The sequence below is a fragment of the Dryobates pubescens genome, chromosome 4 (genome assembly GCF_014839835.1).
Source record: "Dryobates pubescens isolate bDryPub1 chromosome 4, bDryPub1.pri, whole genome shotgun sequence".
Taxonomy (NCBI): Eukaryota; Metazoa; Chordata; class Aves; order Piciformes; family Picidae; genus Dryobates; species Dryobates pubescens.
In genome coordinates this window covers 15320001-15334430 of record NC_071615.1, presented here as the reverse complement: position 1 = coordinate 15334430, position 14430 = coordinate 15320001, and the positions used below count along the sequence as shown (strand labels likewise).

At 36.6% G+C, this 14430-nt stretch overlaps 1 protein-coding gene across 44 annotated transcripts in view; it reads left to right on the top strand.

Annotated features, from left to right (window-relative positions):
- The window catches only part of RBFOX1 (RNA binding fox-1 homolog 1), an 840672-nt gene that overhangs the window by 823103 nt on the left and 3139 nt on the right, over positions 1–14430 (top strand). For 9 of the 44 annotated variants that reach the window (XM_054180669.1, XM_054180665.1, XM_054180642.1 and 6 more), the window contains one exon: positions 2538–2590. The exons of the other annotated variants lie outside the window; for them this stretch is intronic. In XM_054180669.1, the coding sequence (XP_054036644.1) occupies positions 2538–2590 (53 nt within the window). The remainder of the gene's footprint in view (positions 1–2537; positions 2591–14430) is intronic. 44 annotated transcript variants of the gene reach the window in all.

Sequence of the window (14430 nt, the reverse complement as noted above, 5' to 3'; positions counted from 1 at the left end):
AGGACTCCTGCAAGCTGTGGGGTTGTCCACGCTAAGGAATAATGCCTGCTTTGACCATCAGTTGTCAGTTCTCCCTCTAGCTCTATGAAAACAATAATATAGAATATAACAAAATAAAAACCTGCCACAGTAAAAACATTCAAGCCATCCAAGTACCAAACAATTTCTTGCAATTGTTACAAATAACACCCAATTACTTACTAAAAGATGGAACTGGCTTATTGACCTCCAGCACCTAGCCTTGCTTGTCGTTCTCACAGTTGCTACGCTGAGCAGTGTGTGACTGCCTCCTTACTTTTAAATTGATTTATGGAGTTGTCAAATGAATTTTACAAAAGCAAAATACAGGGAAAATAGTATCTTCCTCTAACAATCAAAGCACTATAAAAAGGAGTATTGCTAGGAGTATTTATTTTTTTTAATAAGTATCACTTTAGATTACCTTGATACAATTATATTTCTACCAGTAATTAGCAAAGAGTTGGAAATAACAAGTAAGATTTCCGAACAGTTCCAATGACTTCTGTCATTCCAAAAGACAAATGGCAGTTAGTGTTCTGGGGTCTTTCTTTAAGTAACTAACCCAGCATTGTTACTCTTACAGATAATTCTCTGATTTGACATCTGAAGACCGAGTATCTGTGTCTCAGTATTCCATAACATCAGATGCTCTGGATAGAGACAAACAAGAAGAGTTTCTCAGCTGGCCACTTTAGAGGCAGTTTTTAGAATAGTCATTGTTTCATTTAGATGAGAGGGCAGTTTAATAACGTCATAGAAATGAATCAGGTGCTTCTGTTAAACAGTAGTTGGTAAGTCTGCATTGCTACTGGCTGAGGCTCTTTTAGGCAAACATCATTGTTTTCTTTCTGTGTAGTTTTCATGAGAGGTGATAATGAAAGAGAGGATAGTGGTAAATACAGCAGCAAACTATACTTCTGATGAAATACAGAGGGGGTCTCTATCTACAATGTTAAATTTAACCTCTTCTTTAAAAAGAAGTTTATCTCGTTAGCATTGCTTGAAAAGTAGATCTCAGCAACTTGTGAAATTGCTGTAGATGACAAAAGAAAGAGCAAAGCTACCAACCTGTATGTCCAAAGGAAAACAAAATTTTGATCACTAATTCATACTCAAAGGCAGGTGATAGGGTAGAGGCAATGATCACATCCTGCTTTTGAGCTTTATCCTGTCCCTATACTATGGACTTACAGATTCTTTTTTCTTTTCATTTCTTTTTATTTTTCCCCCCAAATGTGAACTTCCAAGTAATAAGGTTTATAGATTTCTAAATGAGAATTTAAAATCTCTTTAATACATTGGAGGTGAAGTAATAGAAATAGATTTTAGTCTCGTAGGACTTAACTCTTCAGGGTTCTGTTACTCCTAAGAGGTGTTTGCCCCTGATTTGAATGATGTTCACTAGGATCTTCAGAATGCTTAATACTTGACAGAGCTTTTGGCATCTTGCAGAATTTAGTTTTCTAGGCAGTCCTTAGTAAAAAGTAGAACTAGGTCCTTCTAACTCCTATTTGCTAGACTCTTGCATTATATCTGTGCAAATCATACCACAGGTTTTCACCATAACTAGCAGTGCAGAGTGGAGGAGCTACATAAATTTGGAGTAAACTGGCACCCACTTGTCAAAGTTTCACCCAAGTCCTTTATTAATCCTGCACAACACAAAAATTATTTGAGGAAGCTGTGTATATGCATATAAAGGAATCATTTGGTGTTAATCCTTAAACATGGTTTCCCCTAACCCAAATCCTGTTTGCTTTGACTTCGGAAAGGACAAATCAGGATTTGTTTTCTGCATTTTGAAATATTAGTGTATTTAGCAGTTCTCTTTTTATGTTACCTGGTAAAAAAAAACAAACAACCAAAAAACCAAACAAACAGAATTTTGCAAGAGAAGGTTTCTATTAAATTACTCTTACCTCTAGCTTATTTTCCTGAGATTCTGCAAAAGGCTTTTATATGTATTTGGATGACAGTATATGAGAATATACTATGTCATTTTTTTATCCTTTTTTTTTTTTTAATAAATAGAAATTTCATTTTCTGATTGCATTCATATTAGACATTTAAAAAAAAAAGGCAAAACCATTTTCCTTTCAGTTAGCCTCCTTTCAGGTGCACGACGTAAATGGCAATTTCCTTTTTTTTTCCAAGCGCTTTTTACATACTTTGCAGTAGTGCCCTTTGATATCTATAGCAATATAAATATTGTTTTCTTTTTATTAGACTTCATAACTATATTGACATCTGTGACACTAAACATGAAGCTTCCAATGCAAGAGTTTGTACATAGTCCATACCCAAATGTCACCATTATTTCATTGAAAAGATCCCAGCATGTCTACCTCATGATCCTTATGAACTCTGTAGTACTGAAATACGTCAACACTTTTTCTTGCTACATTCATTAAAATTAAGCACCCTTACCCTACCCCATCTGTAAACATCAAGTCAATTGGCAGCTAGCACATTTCCCAGTCAGCAAGCAGTATTGTGAATTTTATCTTCTCTTGCAGAAATCAATTCGTCTTCGTTGCAGCAGATGAAATTTCTTGTAACACCTCTGCAGGTAACAATCATTGATACTTCTTGATGCATCCATCCAGGTCTCAATATCCTTTTTCACATGCTGCATTTAATCGTAAGAGAAAGCATAGGAAAGTCCAGAGTATAAATCTTTGGAATAGTTTAATTAATTTATAGCTTCAGCCTGTAGGTTCTGCCATATAAAAGACTTTAGGTGATTTTGCTGACTTTGTTGTTTTATTTCCAGTTTAAATTTCGTATGGCCTAGTATGTAAGGATATGTTACAATTCTAATAAAAACTTACTGTGCAATACAATCAAGACTGTGACTTTCAAAGAGCCAAACCAAACAGAACAAATCAAGAGAGTAAAGGCTTAGATGTATGTAGGACATTGTAAGTGCTTAGATTTAACAATTTTCTTTTCAACTCTTTGGGGGCAAATATTGCCCACAAGGGTACTGCAGACCCTGAAGCACTCACAAAGTCTATCCTATGGATAAGATAGTGGGAGAGAGGGTCTTTGTCTTCAGAGGATCGCTCTCTAGTAAGTAAAAAGTCTTAGCTGCTTTGCTACTCTGCTATCATGTTGTAAGCCATGGGTACAGAAGAATGAACGATGGTTTTAAAAGGTAATGGTAATTTATAAATATATTGCATATATCAAGGGATTTTCTCTCTTTTAAGCAGTAGAGTTTGAACAATCTTAGTCTTATTTCAGGTAAGGATGGTAATATGTCACTACATAAGAAATCAAAACCAAAATAAATAGTAACAGTGGTGGGACATACTCTGCCAATAATGTTATGAAAATAGTCTATTGAGTTCCTAGGAGCTGCTTGTATTGAGGGATGAAAGGGTACGTAGTGTGACACAAAATGTTGATATTGAGAAGTGTTTATTTGCAGAGCTTTACATTAGCAGAAATAAGTGAAAGGTGAAGAGTTTTTTGCTTATACCGTAATGGCCTGCATAGAAACAAATGAAGAACCATTATTTATGGAAAAGATTATAGCTAAAGCCAAAATATGCTGGAAATGTAACAATCTATTTTAGCTACAGCATTTTTGGTGGTAATCTGAAAAGTTCTTCTGTAATAAAACCTGATTTCTCAAAGTCCTAAAACTTTAAGAGAATATATTTTGAGAAGTCAACAATTGATGCTAGACTTGGATCCTGGCTTTCATTATTTCTCTTGTACTTCCTCCTCGGCTGTGGTTTAGAGACAGCTGTAGTTGGGAGGCAACTACTTGATTAATCTAAGCCTTGCTAAATAAGAACAACTATCACTATTCTGGCCATTTTTTAACTCAAAATTCTTGGGAGAGAGATGTGGTCTTTAATATTTTCCTTGTCCTGAAAACAATTTCCTGTTTTACAGAGCAAACTTTTCTAAGCAATAATTATTTCTCTGATTACAAAGACATTTTTTCCCTCTCCATTCAGGTATAATTTAATTGCCCAAAACTGTATTTTATCTATTCTCTATGACACTACTTTGAAATTCTGGTCAGAAATACAGCAATCTTATTTTTCAGTAAATTCAGGGAACTTTGCAGAGAAGAAAATGGATTTCTGTGTATATTTATGAAAACTTTTCAGTTTACCAGTTGATTACCTCTGTTGAAGTGATTCAACAATAAGATTTTCTTGCTAGTCCTGGTTTTGGCCATATGATGAGCATCTCCATCATAGGTGACTGTCAGTGCCTTTTTTGCAATCTGATCTGAAGGAGAAAGCTAATGAAAGCCTTTAACTGCTGTTGCTTTTATACTTAAGTTTTAGTTATAGCATTCACAAGACTTTTGGCTTTATAAAATAATAATTCTCTGGTCCATATTCCTGTGGTACAAGTTGCCAAAGTTACATTTGGTCTTTCAAATTTCTAATTTGACTTTCAACTAACTTTATTATCTGCTGTTTTGTGTTTTAATACATGGATCATATAGAGAAATACATCATTTTTCAGACCCAAAGCTAACCTTCCTGTGGTTTTCCAGATGCATGCAAAACACCTGCAGTACAATTCTATAGTGCTATTTTTTTAGTGTTCCTACATTCAATTACAGTGATTCAACTTTGTTTGTAAAATTGATATAAAGTGAAGACACTGCTAATATGCTCAATGTTTGAAATGTGAGTATATGTATGTTTGTATTGTTTCCTTGTAAAGAATGTGTGTGTTTGTAGATTGCAAACAATTACATAACAAGTAAACAGTTCATTGGATCTTCAGCAGCAAAAGGAAATGGGAGGTCTTGGGTGATTCTGCTGGTAATATTCACTGTTCTCTTCCTAATACTTTGTCATTCCTGCCAGAGGACACTTAGTTCTCAGCAACATGATGCCACTTTTGATTTGGGAATAAAGTAATCATGAATAAATAAATGTGTTAATGAGCAGACAGCATGTCCACACACACATTTCTATTTAAGTGTCTGTATCTGTTCTTGCATGCATTTTACTTAAAGAAAACCTATTCAAGTATCTGACAGAAGGATCCCTCCATGGGAAATTTGAAAATATTTCACTCTTGACTTCATCCAGTGCATTTGGAGGCTAAAAATAATTATTCTTGAGAAAAGAAGTTCTGTGCTTCTGGGATAGATCTTCTCTGGCAGGCATGATTAAAGAGTGCTCAAACAGACCTGAACTAGAATAGAGTTTGTCCTCTCAGTTTGATGATAAAATTTTAACAAGGATGTCTGAAGATTTTTCTCTAGCAAATCTCTGACAACAGGTACATTAGGGGAGAATTAATCCTGAGGATCCTGGCTGAGGGGGCAATGAGCATCTTGTCCTGGCAAGCTCCCAATAATTCATAATGAGCCCCAGAATAAACCCATGGTTTATTTATGTGTTGCTTACAGAACATTGTTCATTTTGAATCTTTAGTGGTTTTAATGATTTCTTCCAATTGATGCTCAATATATATTTTTTGCTTTCTTTTAGGTTTTGTAATATTGAATTCATAGTCTGTAAAGAGAAAATATTTTGTAGTGCCTATTCCAAGTGCATTCTTGGATGTGTCTGCATATTAAGTTTTATGATTCTTGAGTAAATATAAGGCAGGACCATTATTTTGTATTTATATCACTCTTTTCTTCCTTCAAGTTTTACATGTTATCCAACTTCCTTCTACAAACAAAAGAATCCAGTGTAGTTGCATGCCTGGTATTATTTTTCTCCCAAATGTATATGCAGTTTATGATTTTGATAGAGAGAGAGAGTATGTATATATAAACCTGAATTTGGAATGAAGTGTGGTGGAAGTGGATATAACATCTGTCCAATTGTGACTGTGTTTACTTAAATTGTTGAGCAGAATCATCCCCGGGAGGCAGGATTGGGTGTACGAGTGTGTGTACGTGTACAGAGACATGTGTTCTAAAGCTTTAGAAGTTGACGGTCTTAGATTAAGTTATTGACCTCCATTTAGAGATAGATGCAGTCTCTGAAACAGACGAAACATTCTGGATGGTTCCATTTTATAACTCTAGGGAAAAATGGTTCCTAAAAACAGGGAGCTTAAAGAAGCAAACACTGGAGTGTGTACTTTTGGACTAGTTTGAACATAATGGCAATTTTTAATTCGAGCAAGTAATTGTAATTGTCCTATCTGCTCTAATGAACCTGTCAACACTATCACTACCACAAATTTCATTCATAAACAATAGCAAATATGGAGATATTCCTAACCAAATTAAAGACTATTTGACAAAGGGCTTGGCATGGTTCGGGTGCCCATTGTGGCGTACCTCTGCCACAGCACATAAAGGATCATAGCTGGTCACTATCCTGCCATACGCCCTTGCATATATGTCATTGGCTTATTCACGTGTTTGGTGGGAGATGCCAATCACATTAGACTTTTTTTAAAGGGCTTTCTGAGAAGTACCTATAATCCAAGGTGCTTGGGAAGAATGCAGTTTCAGAGAGATTTCTTTCAGCCTTTTTGAATTGCCGTGTGAAGACATATGTTCAGTTGTGAAGGGTTTTCCCTTTTAGAATTGCTGCCTATGGGTTTGACTTAATTTCATGAAGCAATTTGACTGGGAAAATAACAATTTTGTATGAGATGCTTTTATTATCACGTTATACTCTTCCACTAATCAAATAAAATAAAACATGAAGATGAAGGAGAATCTGAGCTCTTTGTGCTAGTGTTCATTTAAGGCTGTACTGCTGTTCTCTGTGAAAAATAGCAGATACTGATTTTTTATTATTTTTTCCCCCCTTCTCTGGCAAGACTAGGAAATGTTGTACTAATGCACAGTTTTAAACTTCTTCTATAAATTCAAGTGTCCTTTATGTTGGCAGTTTAAACTTGCCTTTACTGCTGCTGTATATGGTTGCTTATATGGAATTCAATTTGTTATGGCTTTTACTGCTCTTGGTAGTAGTGTGGTAAAGATGTTCAGCTATTGGGTCAGTTGATAAAAATCAGTAAACACTCTGATTATTCTCTGTTCTTCTTTCATGAAGTTTGATTAATTCCTTTTTCTCACCCAGTGAAAACACTGGCAGCCCTTTCTGGCATCTTTGTCATTATCTCTTTGACAGCTTGCCTTCCCGGTGCTTACAGTTCTAGGTCAGTTCGCTTGGCTAGTCAAATGTGACAACATGACAAGATTAAGTAGAGCTGAGGTTCTGTGATTTGTAAATGGAGGATTTGCAGTGTGAAGCTCCTTTGATAACAGAAATAGTGAATAATCTGTGTTTGCCCTCAACAAGTGTGTGGGAACATATGTACATCTGTACTGTTTTTGTTGGTAAAGCAACAAGAAGAATTTTTTCTCTGAGAGACTGAAAATTGTGCACTTGAAAGGTGGTTTGTCTGTGTGCATGTATATATGGTTAGACACAAGTACTTTAAATAAGGAAGCATCCAGTTTCAATGCATTGAGATCATCATATTGCATTTAAAATATTTTTTTGCACATTACAGAACTTTACACACAAGCACAAAAGTCTGCTTTAAAATTTAATAAAGTACCCAGTATATTTATTATTGAACTAGATAATAATGTATTTGCAGTTCATTGCCCCAGAATACAACAGGAATAGGAAAGCACTTTACAGATTAAAGGAATACTTGGTTTTCATTGTAATACAGCCGGGTTTAGTTGTCATCTCAGGTTTCCCCAGTGGCTTTTTTAATGAAGTTTATGTAAAGTCTAACTTTCTTGGTTAGAGATTATACAGAAAGGTATTGTTGGTAGCATGGAATTATGTTAGATTTTTAGCTAAGCATCAAGTGAAATCCCCACGCTTGTGTAAATCCAGACAGCAAGGCTGACTGAAACTTGAGAGAAAGCTTTTAAGCTAAGGTCTGTCTCTGAGATTGTTCCATGGCAGTTTCTCAGCATCAGCTCAAGGGGAAGGTCACCTCTTGTTGCCCTTCTCTATTTCTGCAAATGAACCAATATCAATCATATTTCTTTACATGTTTAACAAAGTGGCAGCTCAACTTTGGGTGTCCTTAAATAGCTAACAAACTTCAAAAGAAGCTACAGGTTGGCATAGAGAAATAAAATTTCAAGTCAGGTCTGAGAACTGGTGACCAAATTTTCTGCAAATCAAGCCCATCACTTAGGAAGAAAATTATCTGGCCATCAGATGTGATGTAAAATAAAATCCTGAACAGGCTTCTCAAGTTTCTTCTTGCTTCAACCTGCAGGAAAAAGCAAAGACTACCCCAATATTTCATTCATCAATGATGTATTTATGAAGATCCCTTCATGGAAATCTTTTATTATCAGTTTATCCCTATGGTAGACTATGGTCAAGTTTCTTCATCTTTGTGAAAACCTCAGAACATTAATACTTTATTAATAGGACATCCCTCATGGCTTTCAAGGTGTACAGGAGTTCAGCACCTTGAAGTTTTGCTATTTCATTGTTCTGTCTGTCTCTGCTGCATCTTCCCAATTCTTTCTCTGCTCCATATCACAAATCTGTAAAGCATTATCACTTGTGGAAGAGGAATATGATATGGAACAAAGTATTTGATGGTCGTCCTTGCTAGAATGATCTTTGTGCTTGACACTGAGCATTTAAAACTTAGCATAGAGGATTTTAGCATTCTTAACCTTTACAATCAATGACAAGGACTGGAAAGTGGCTTCATCAGCAAATTATTTTCCTTGATTTTAAGTAGGATAAATGTCTTTTCCTCATTGCCTTCTGAGATACACAGAGAGACTCTAGAGATAGTCTCACTGCTCATTCAGATGACAGGAATTCCTAAAGTTGCTTGGTGTTAATATCCAAAATGGAATAAATGGATTAATTGCACATGCTTTGAACACCCTAAACAGGTACCATCCTGCTACGGTAAAGAATTTTAAGTTAAAGGACTACCACTGCTGAAGAGTGTTGAACCATTGAGGTTAAAATACTGCTCAGCAGCGTGGTGTGTAGCTGGTGCACATACAGTGGAGCGCTGCTGCCTCTGTCATCTCTCTTGCTATCATTGTAGTTGTATGACCAGGAGAAAGAGTAAGATGTTAGTTACTGGAATCATTTATCTGGGTAATACCGGGTAACCCTTATTTGCTTTGTATTGCTTCCAATTATTTTCACTAAAATCTTCATGTCTTTGTTTAATGTCTTTGTCTAAATTTTATGGCAATTCTGCTTTTGGATCTGACAGAGGAGAGATGGGGATTTCCCTTTCCGTGCCGCCTGCCACCAGCACTAGTGCCCAGTTTCTGTGTGAGCAAGAAGGGCAAGGAGCACCAAAGCACTCCCCCTGCCTGGCCAAGTCTCACCATTCTGTTGCCTTTTTAAATGAAAGTTAGTGATAATTGTCAATGCAAGAATCTCAGTCATTGAAGGTTATTCTGGTTGAAGATTTCATCCTGCATAGGTCTGATGAAGAAGCAGTTTTATTACTTGACAGTTTGTTCATAAGCAAAACTAGTGAAGAGTGATTAACATTGTGGAAAAGTTAGAAATAGGAGCTTTCCAGCAGTGCACTTGGCTTGTAATATGGCAAGTAATAGAGGATTGGATCAGAGGTAGTACCAGATTTTTAACTTACCTTTTTGTAGTTCTTAAACAGATTAATTCTTTTCTATAGTTCCCCCAGCAATGATATTGACTTTAAAAACGAGAGGGAAATTATAACAATCAGAAAAAATGTGCCTCAAATTCTTAAAAAATACAATTATTTTACAAATTATCCTTTGATTATTCTCAAATCACTTGAGGGAAATGTGTTAGTTTATGTACTGTGAATTTTTCCTTATTAATGCTTTTTTAAAACCCTATAGTATGTATATTGTTAAGGAGATTCCAGATGTTCCCAGTATTGGAGCTCCACTCTGTCCTAGGTGTATATGGGAGTACAGCCTTAGTATCCAAGAGCTTAAAAGCCTAACATGCTAATTACAATTAGAATCACAGAATCACCAAGGGTGGAAGAGACCTCAAAGATCATCAAGTCCAACCCATCACCACAGACCTCATGACTAAACCATGGCACCCAGTGCTATGTCCAATCCCCTCTTGAACACCTCCAGGGATGGGGACTCCACCACCCCCCTGGGCAGCCCATTGCAATGGCTAATGACTCTCTCAGTGAAGAACTTTCTCATCTCCAGCTTAAACCTCCCCTGGCACAGCCTGAGACTATGTCCTCTTGTTCTGGTGCTGGTTGCCTGGGAGAAGAGACCACCCCCCTCCTGGCTACAACCTCCCTTCAGGTAGTAGTAAACAGCAATAAGGTCTCCCCTGAGCCACCTCTTCTCCAGGCTTAACAACCCCAGCTCTCTCAGCCTCTCCTCGTAGGGCTTGTGCTCAAGGCCTCTCCCCAGCCTCATTGCCCTTCTCTGGATGCATTCAAATGGCTCAATGTGCTTCTTAAATTGAGGGGCCCAGAACTGGACACAGTATTCAAGGTGTGGCCTAACCAGTGTGGAGTACAGGGGCGGAATGACTTCCCTGCTCCTGCTGGCCACACTATTCTTGATGCATGCCAGGATGCCATTGGCCTTCTTGGCCTTACTTCCCATTTTTAGAGACTTCAGCAGTACCTACTGCTGATAATTTAAAAGAGAGGTTCACTTTCTAAGGTGCTACTAAAATAAACCTCACAACAAATTATTATTATTACTTCTCTTTATTTTGCTGTGGGCAACAAATTGCTCCTTTATGTAGTATTCTAGCAATTTTAAACACTCAACTGCAAATGATTGAAGGAGTTGAGGAGTAGCTTAACATATACTGCGATTTTGGTGGGTAGTTTACAGCTTCATGTATAGATGTTAGCATGGCTACACTGACTTTCTCCCCCCGCCCCTCTGTTATTTCCCAGTGCCAGAACCAGTGCCAACATGCTAACAAAATGCTAGCTAACATAACATTTACCTATTATGTCCTGAATGCTTATTCCAGATACACTGGAAAAGAGTGGAACTTACCTTGTTCTAATTAGCAATGCATCAAAATTGTTCATTAGGTGTGGTGTTAGATGAGAATTTGTGAGTGCACATATTGGTTTTGATACATTGATTTGACTTTCTGTAAAATACCCAATTGCATTGACTATTAATTTGTTCAAAATACTTTGCCATTTGCATGTCCTAAATTTTAGTAAATTCCTTACCTAGAATGATTATTTCCAGTGTAAATTTTCACAAAGCATTTAAATGCCACTAATTTTAATGTGAAATAATCATGCTGGCATAACAGTGAATAAATGAACCAATGACTATGTGACTGAACTAGCTTACTGATTTTCAGTGTGACAGTGTAGTTTAAATCCTTCTTACCATTTTCAGCATGGAAATCAGAATCTATTCTGCTAACCTTCTGAGCTTCTAAATTTGGTGTCATGCAAGGGTGTGTTTAAAAATTAGCATTTAAAAAGAAACCCACTTGCTTTAAGTTTAAGCTGACACTGTTCCTTTCCTCTGTGGAAATGAAATTTATTAATCATAATAAAACCATCATATTCTGAAGGTAGAGGTCACCCTGAGGAGAAAAAAAGTCTATTCATCACAGAAGAATTTCAATGCATTTTTCTCTTCCCAGACAATATCCAAGCATGTATTCTCTCCCCTTTGGAAATATATTTCCCTGTGTTTATGCTTGCATATGTCAAGTCTATTTAGGAGGGTGCAAGAATAAGGATTTGCAATTCTATTTTATATACTTTATTTTCTTTTACAGAAGGTTTGGAAGACTTGCCTGTTACATGTTATTTTGGTTTGTGTTTACTTTGCATGTTTGTCAAAGTGGAATTTCAATATCCGGTAAAAAGAAGTAGTGTTTCTTATTTTAACAAGAACATAAGCATTGCTAATTCTGAAATACCATTTTTATGGTAATATCACAGTACAAACTTCAGCATTATCATAATAGAAATGTAAAACTGTTTTTAAGCAGCAAGGATTAACTTAGGTCACAGTTTTCATGTTAGGATTACTTCACAACTCTTGTTTTAAGGAGGAAGCAGGGTTTATGCAGATGAATAAAAAAAGTCATGTAAAGCACTGACAGTAAGTTATGACTCCTTTGGCAAAAGAGTAATAAAAATGTACTCAGAAGTAAATACTGTGTTGAAGCAGTAATATTTTCTTTCTTTTGAAATTGCTTAATGTGGATTTTTAGCCATATTTTCCTTATACTTGTCCAGATTTCTGTAAAATATTGATACAACACCAAAGCAACATGTTTCATTACATCAGGATTGTAAACTTGCTTGTTACTTCAGTAGCTGGGTTAAACATGCTAATAATTTCATAAGACTTGAACACTATGTCTTCAGGCTTTTTCCTTCCTAACACTTTAACCCACCCTGGCCATGGCTGACACATTAGACTTTCAGTTTTGTGGGGCACTGTGACATAGTCAAGGATCTGGCAGGAGTGGGATGCATTGTGAAGACCAAATACAGCCCTGCTGCCAGGAATGGATCAGAGCAGTGGAAACCAAAAGCTCATGAAGTCCCAGTGTAGTTAACTGTTTACACTAGGCCAAAATTAATGGAATTCTTACAGAACTAGATTTACAATGCTGGCTGAGCATTGCAGTAATACCAACCAACCAGAGAAAGTTTGAAAATATGCTGAGTGTCATTGCTTTAAAACTAAGTCCTGGCATTAAGGCAAGTGTAAGAATAGTACACACAATTCCTCTTTCATGTTATTAGGGAAATTCATAGTGCTGCAAACTAGTCTAGATTTAAATCAATAATTTTCCCTTTCTAGATGGTTTCTTACTCTTTGAATGAGGTTTGGTTTGAGAGAATTAATATGAATCCTCATACATTAAAAATGGGCATACAGAGGAAATTGTAGATGACCAAGACATCAGAGATTCTGTTGTGGCTGCTATCCAATCTAACTATTTTAAAATGGTAATGTTTGCATCCTAATCTGGAGGGCTACCAAGGCTGAGCTTTATGGAATTTCTTCCAACCAGAGAGGTTCCAGAGTATGGGCTCCATATCAAACCTGCTTGAAGAAATCTGATGCCCCCTTTCCAACTCAAAGCACCACCAAGCATCATTTACCCAACACAGGCTGATGTGAGCTATTTTTCCTTTCCTTTTTTGTTTTTTTTTTCAGTGGGAACTACCTAGTTTGTTTGTTGTTAACTGCCTTGGATAATTTCCAAGGATGGTATTTTCATGGATACCAAGTACTTAAATCAAATCAATACATTGGATGCAAAAGAGGAACTGGTATCTTTTATACAAGTCTTGTAGACATACCTTCCTGAGTTTAAGACCATTTCTTAAAGATGATGCCCAACACACTGCTTCCTCTGCATATTCATATATATGTCTGATATGGGCAGAGAAGTCCTCGTAGCTAAAGTAAACATAGTTAAATGTGAGGTAAGATGTAGAGCCCATATTCATGAACTTGTGGTGCTTTCATAGATTTAATAGCTATTATCCCTTAGTATACAGTTGAATTGACTTGAGTAAATAAGACAGTACAACAGAAACCATTCAGCTGCTATGTATGATTGTACTGTAGTGAAACATCCTAATTTTGCCACAGAAGGTTTTTATAAGATAGGTATGCTTTGCATTTGCTCAAAATGGTAGAATTTTGATGGGAAATAAAGGCTTGTTCACAGTACCAAATAACAACCAATGCCCACTTTGAGGTTTGTATTAAATTGTTTTTGCTTTCATTCATCAATATGTGTGGTTGAAAAGGAATTGCGGTCTGCAAACCTGTGACCCCAGGCTTGGTCAGAGAGTGAGAGGCAGTTAGGTAAAGTCTCTCAGCTTGTTAGTGCTGAATCCATTTGCCTTTAGATACCACAGCTGTTTCAGGAGGTGATTTGCTGGGATTTCCATATGCAATGAATCCCTCATATTCTTGCAAATGTTGGCTCAGTGACATGGAGAATTGGAGACTATCTTGTCTCCGGGAATTTCTGCTCCTTCCTTGAAGATGTCACTGGGTAGGTAGGAATGTGTAGTACAGATGATTTGGATCTTTTCTCTATCCAGGCCCCACATTAGTGGGTGGCAAAGGGTTGCATATGCCATGGAAGCATTCCTTTGTCAGGTTCCCCTCAGCTGATTATCTAGCACTCAGTTAATCAGAGGAACAAGTGGAGGAACAAGTCCGTGGTAATAAAATAGGACATCTGTCCTCTTTTCCAAAGAATTAAGTTTGTATCTGAAAAATAAGGTAGCTACACAGAATGAGACCAGTCTGGGGTTACTGTTCATGTAAGGCTAAAAAGAGAGATATCAAGAGTGTTATTAAAACCTGTTTACTATGGTAGCCCTCATATGCAAGACACTACTACAGTTTCAGGATTGTTTTTGTCATTATATTTGACACCTCAGATCAAATGGAAATTCTGTGATTATGGAAAAAATGTTAGACAGAGTCAGTGAAACCTTTAT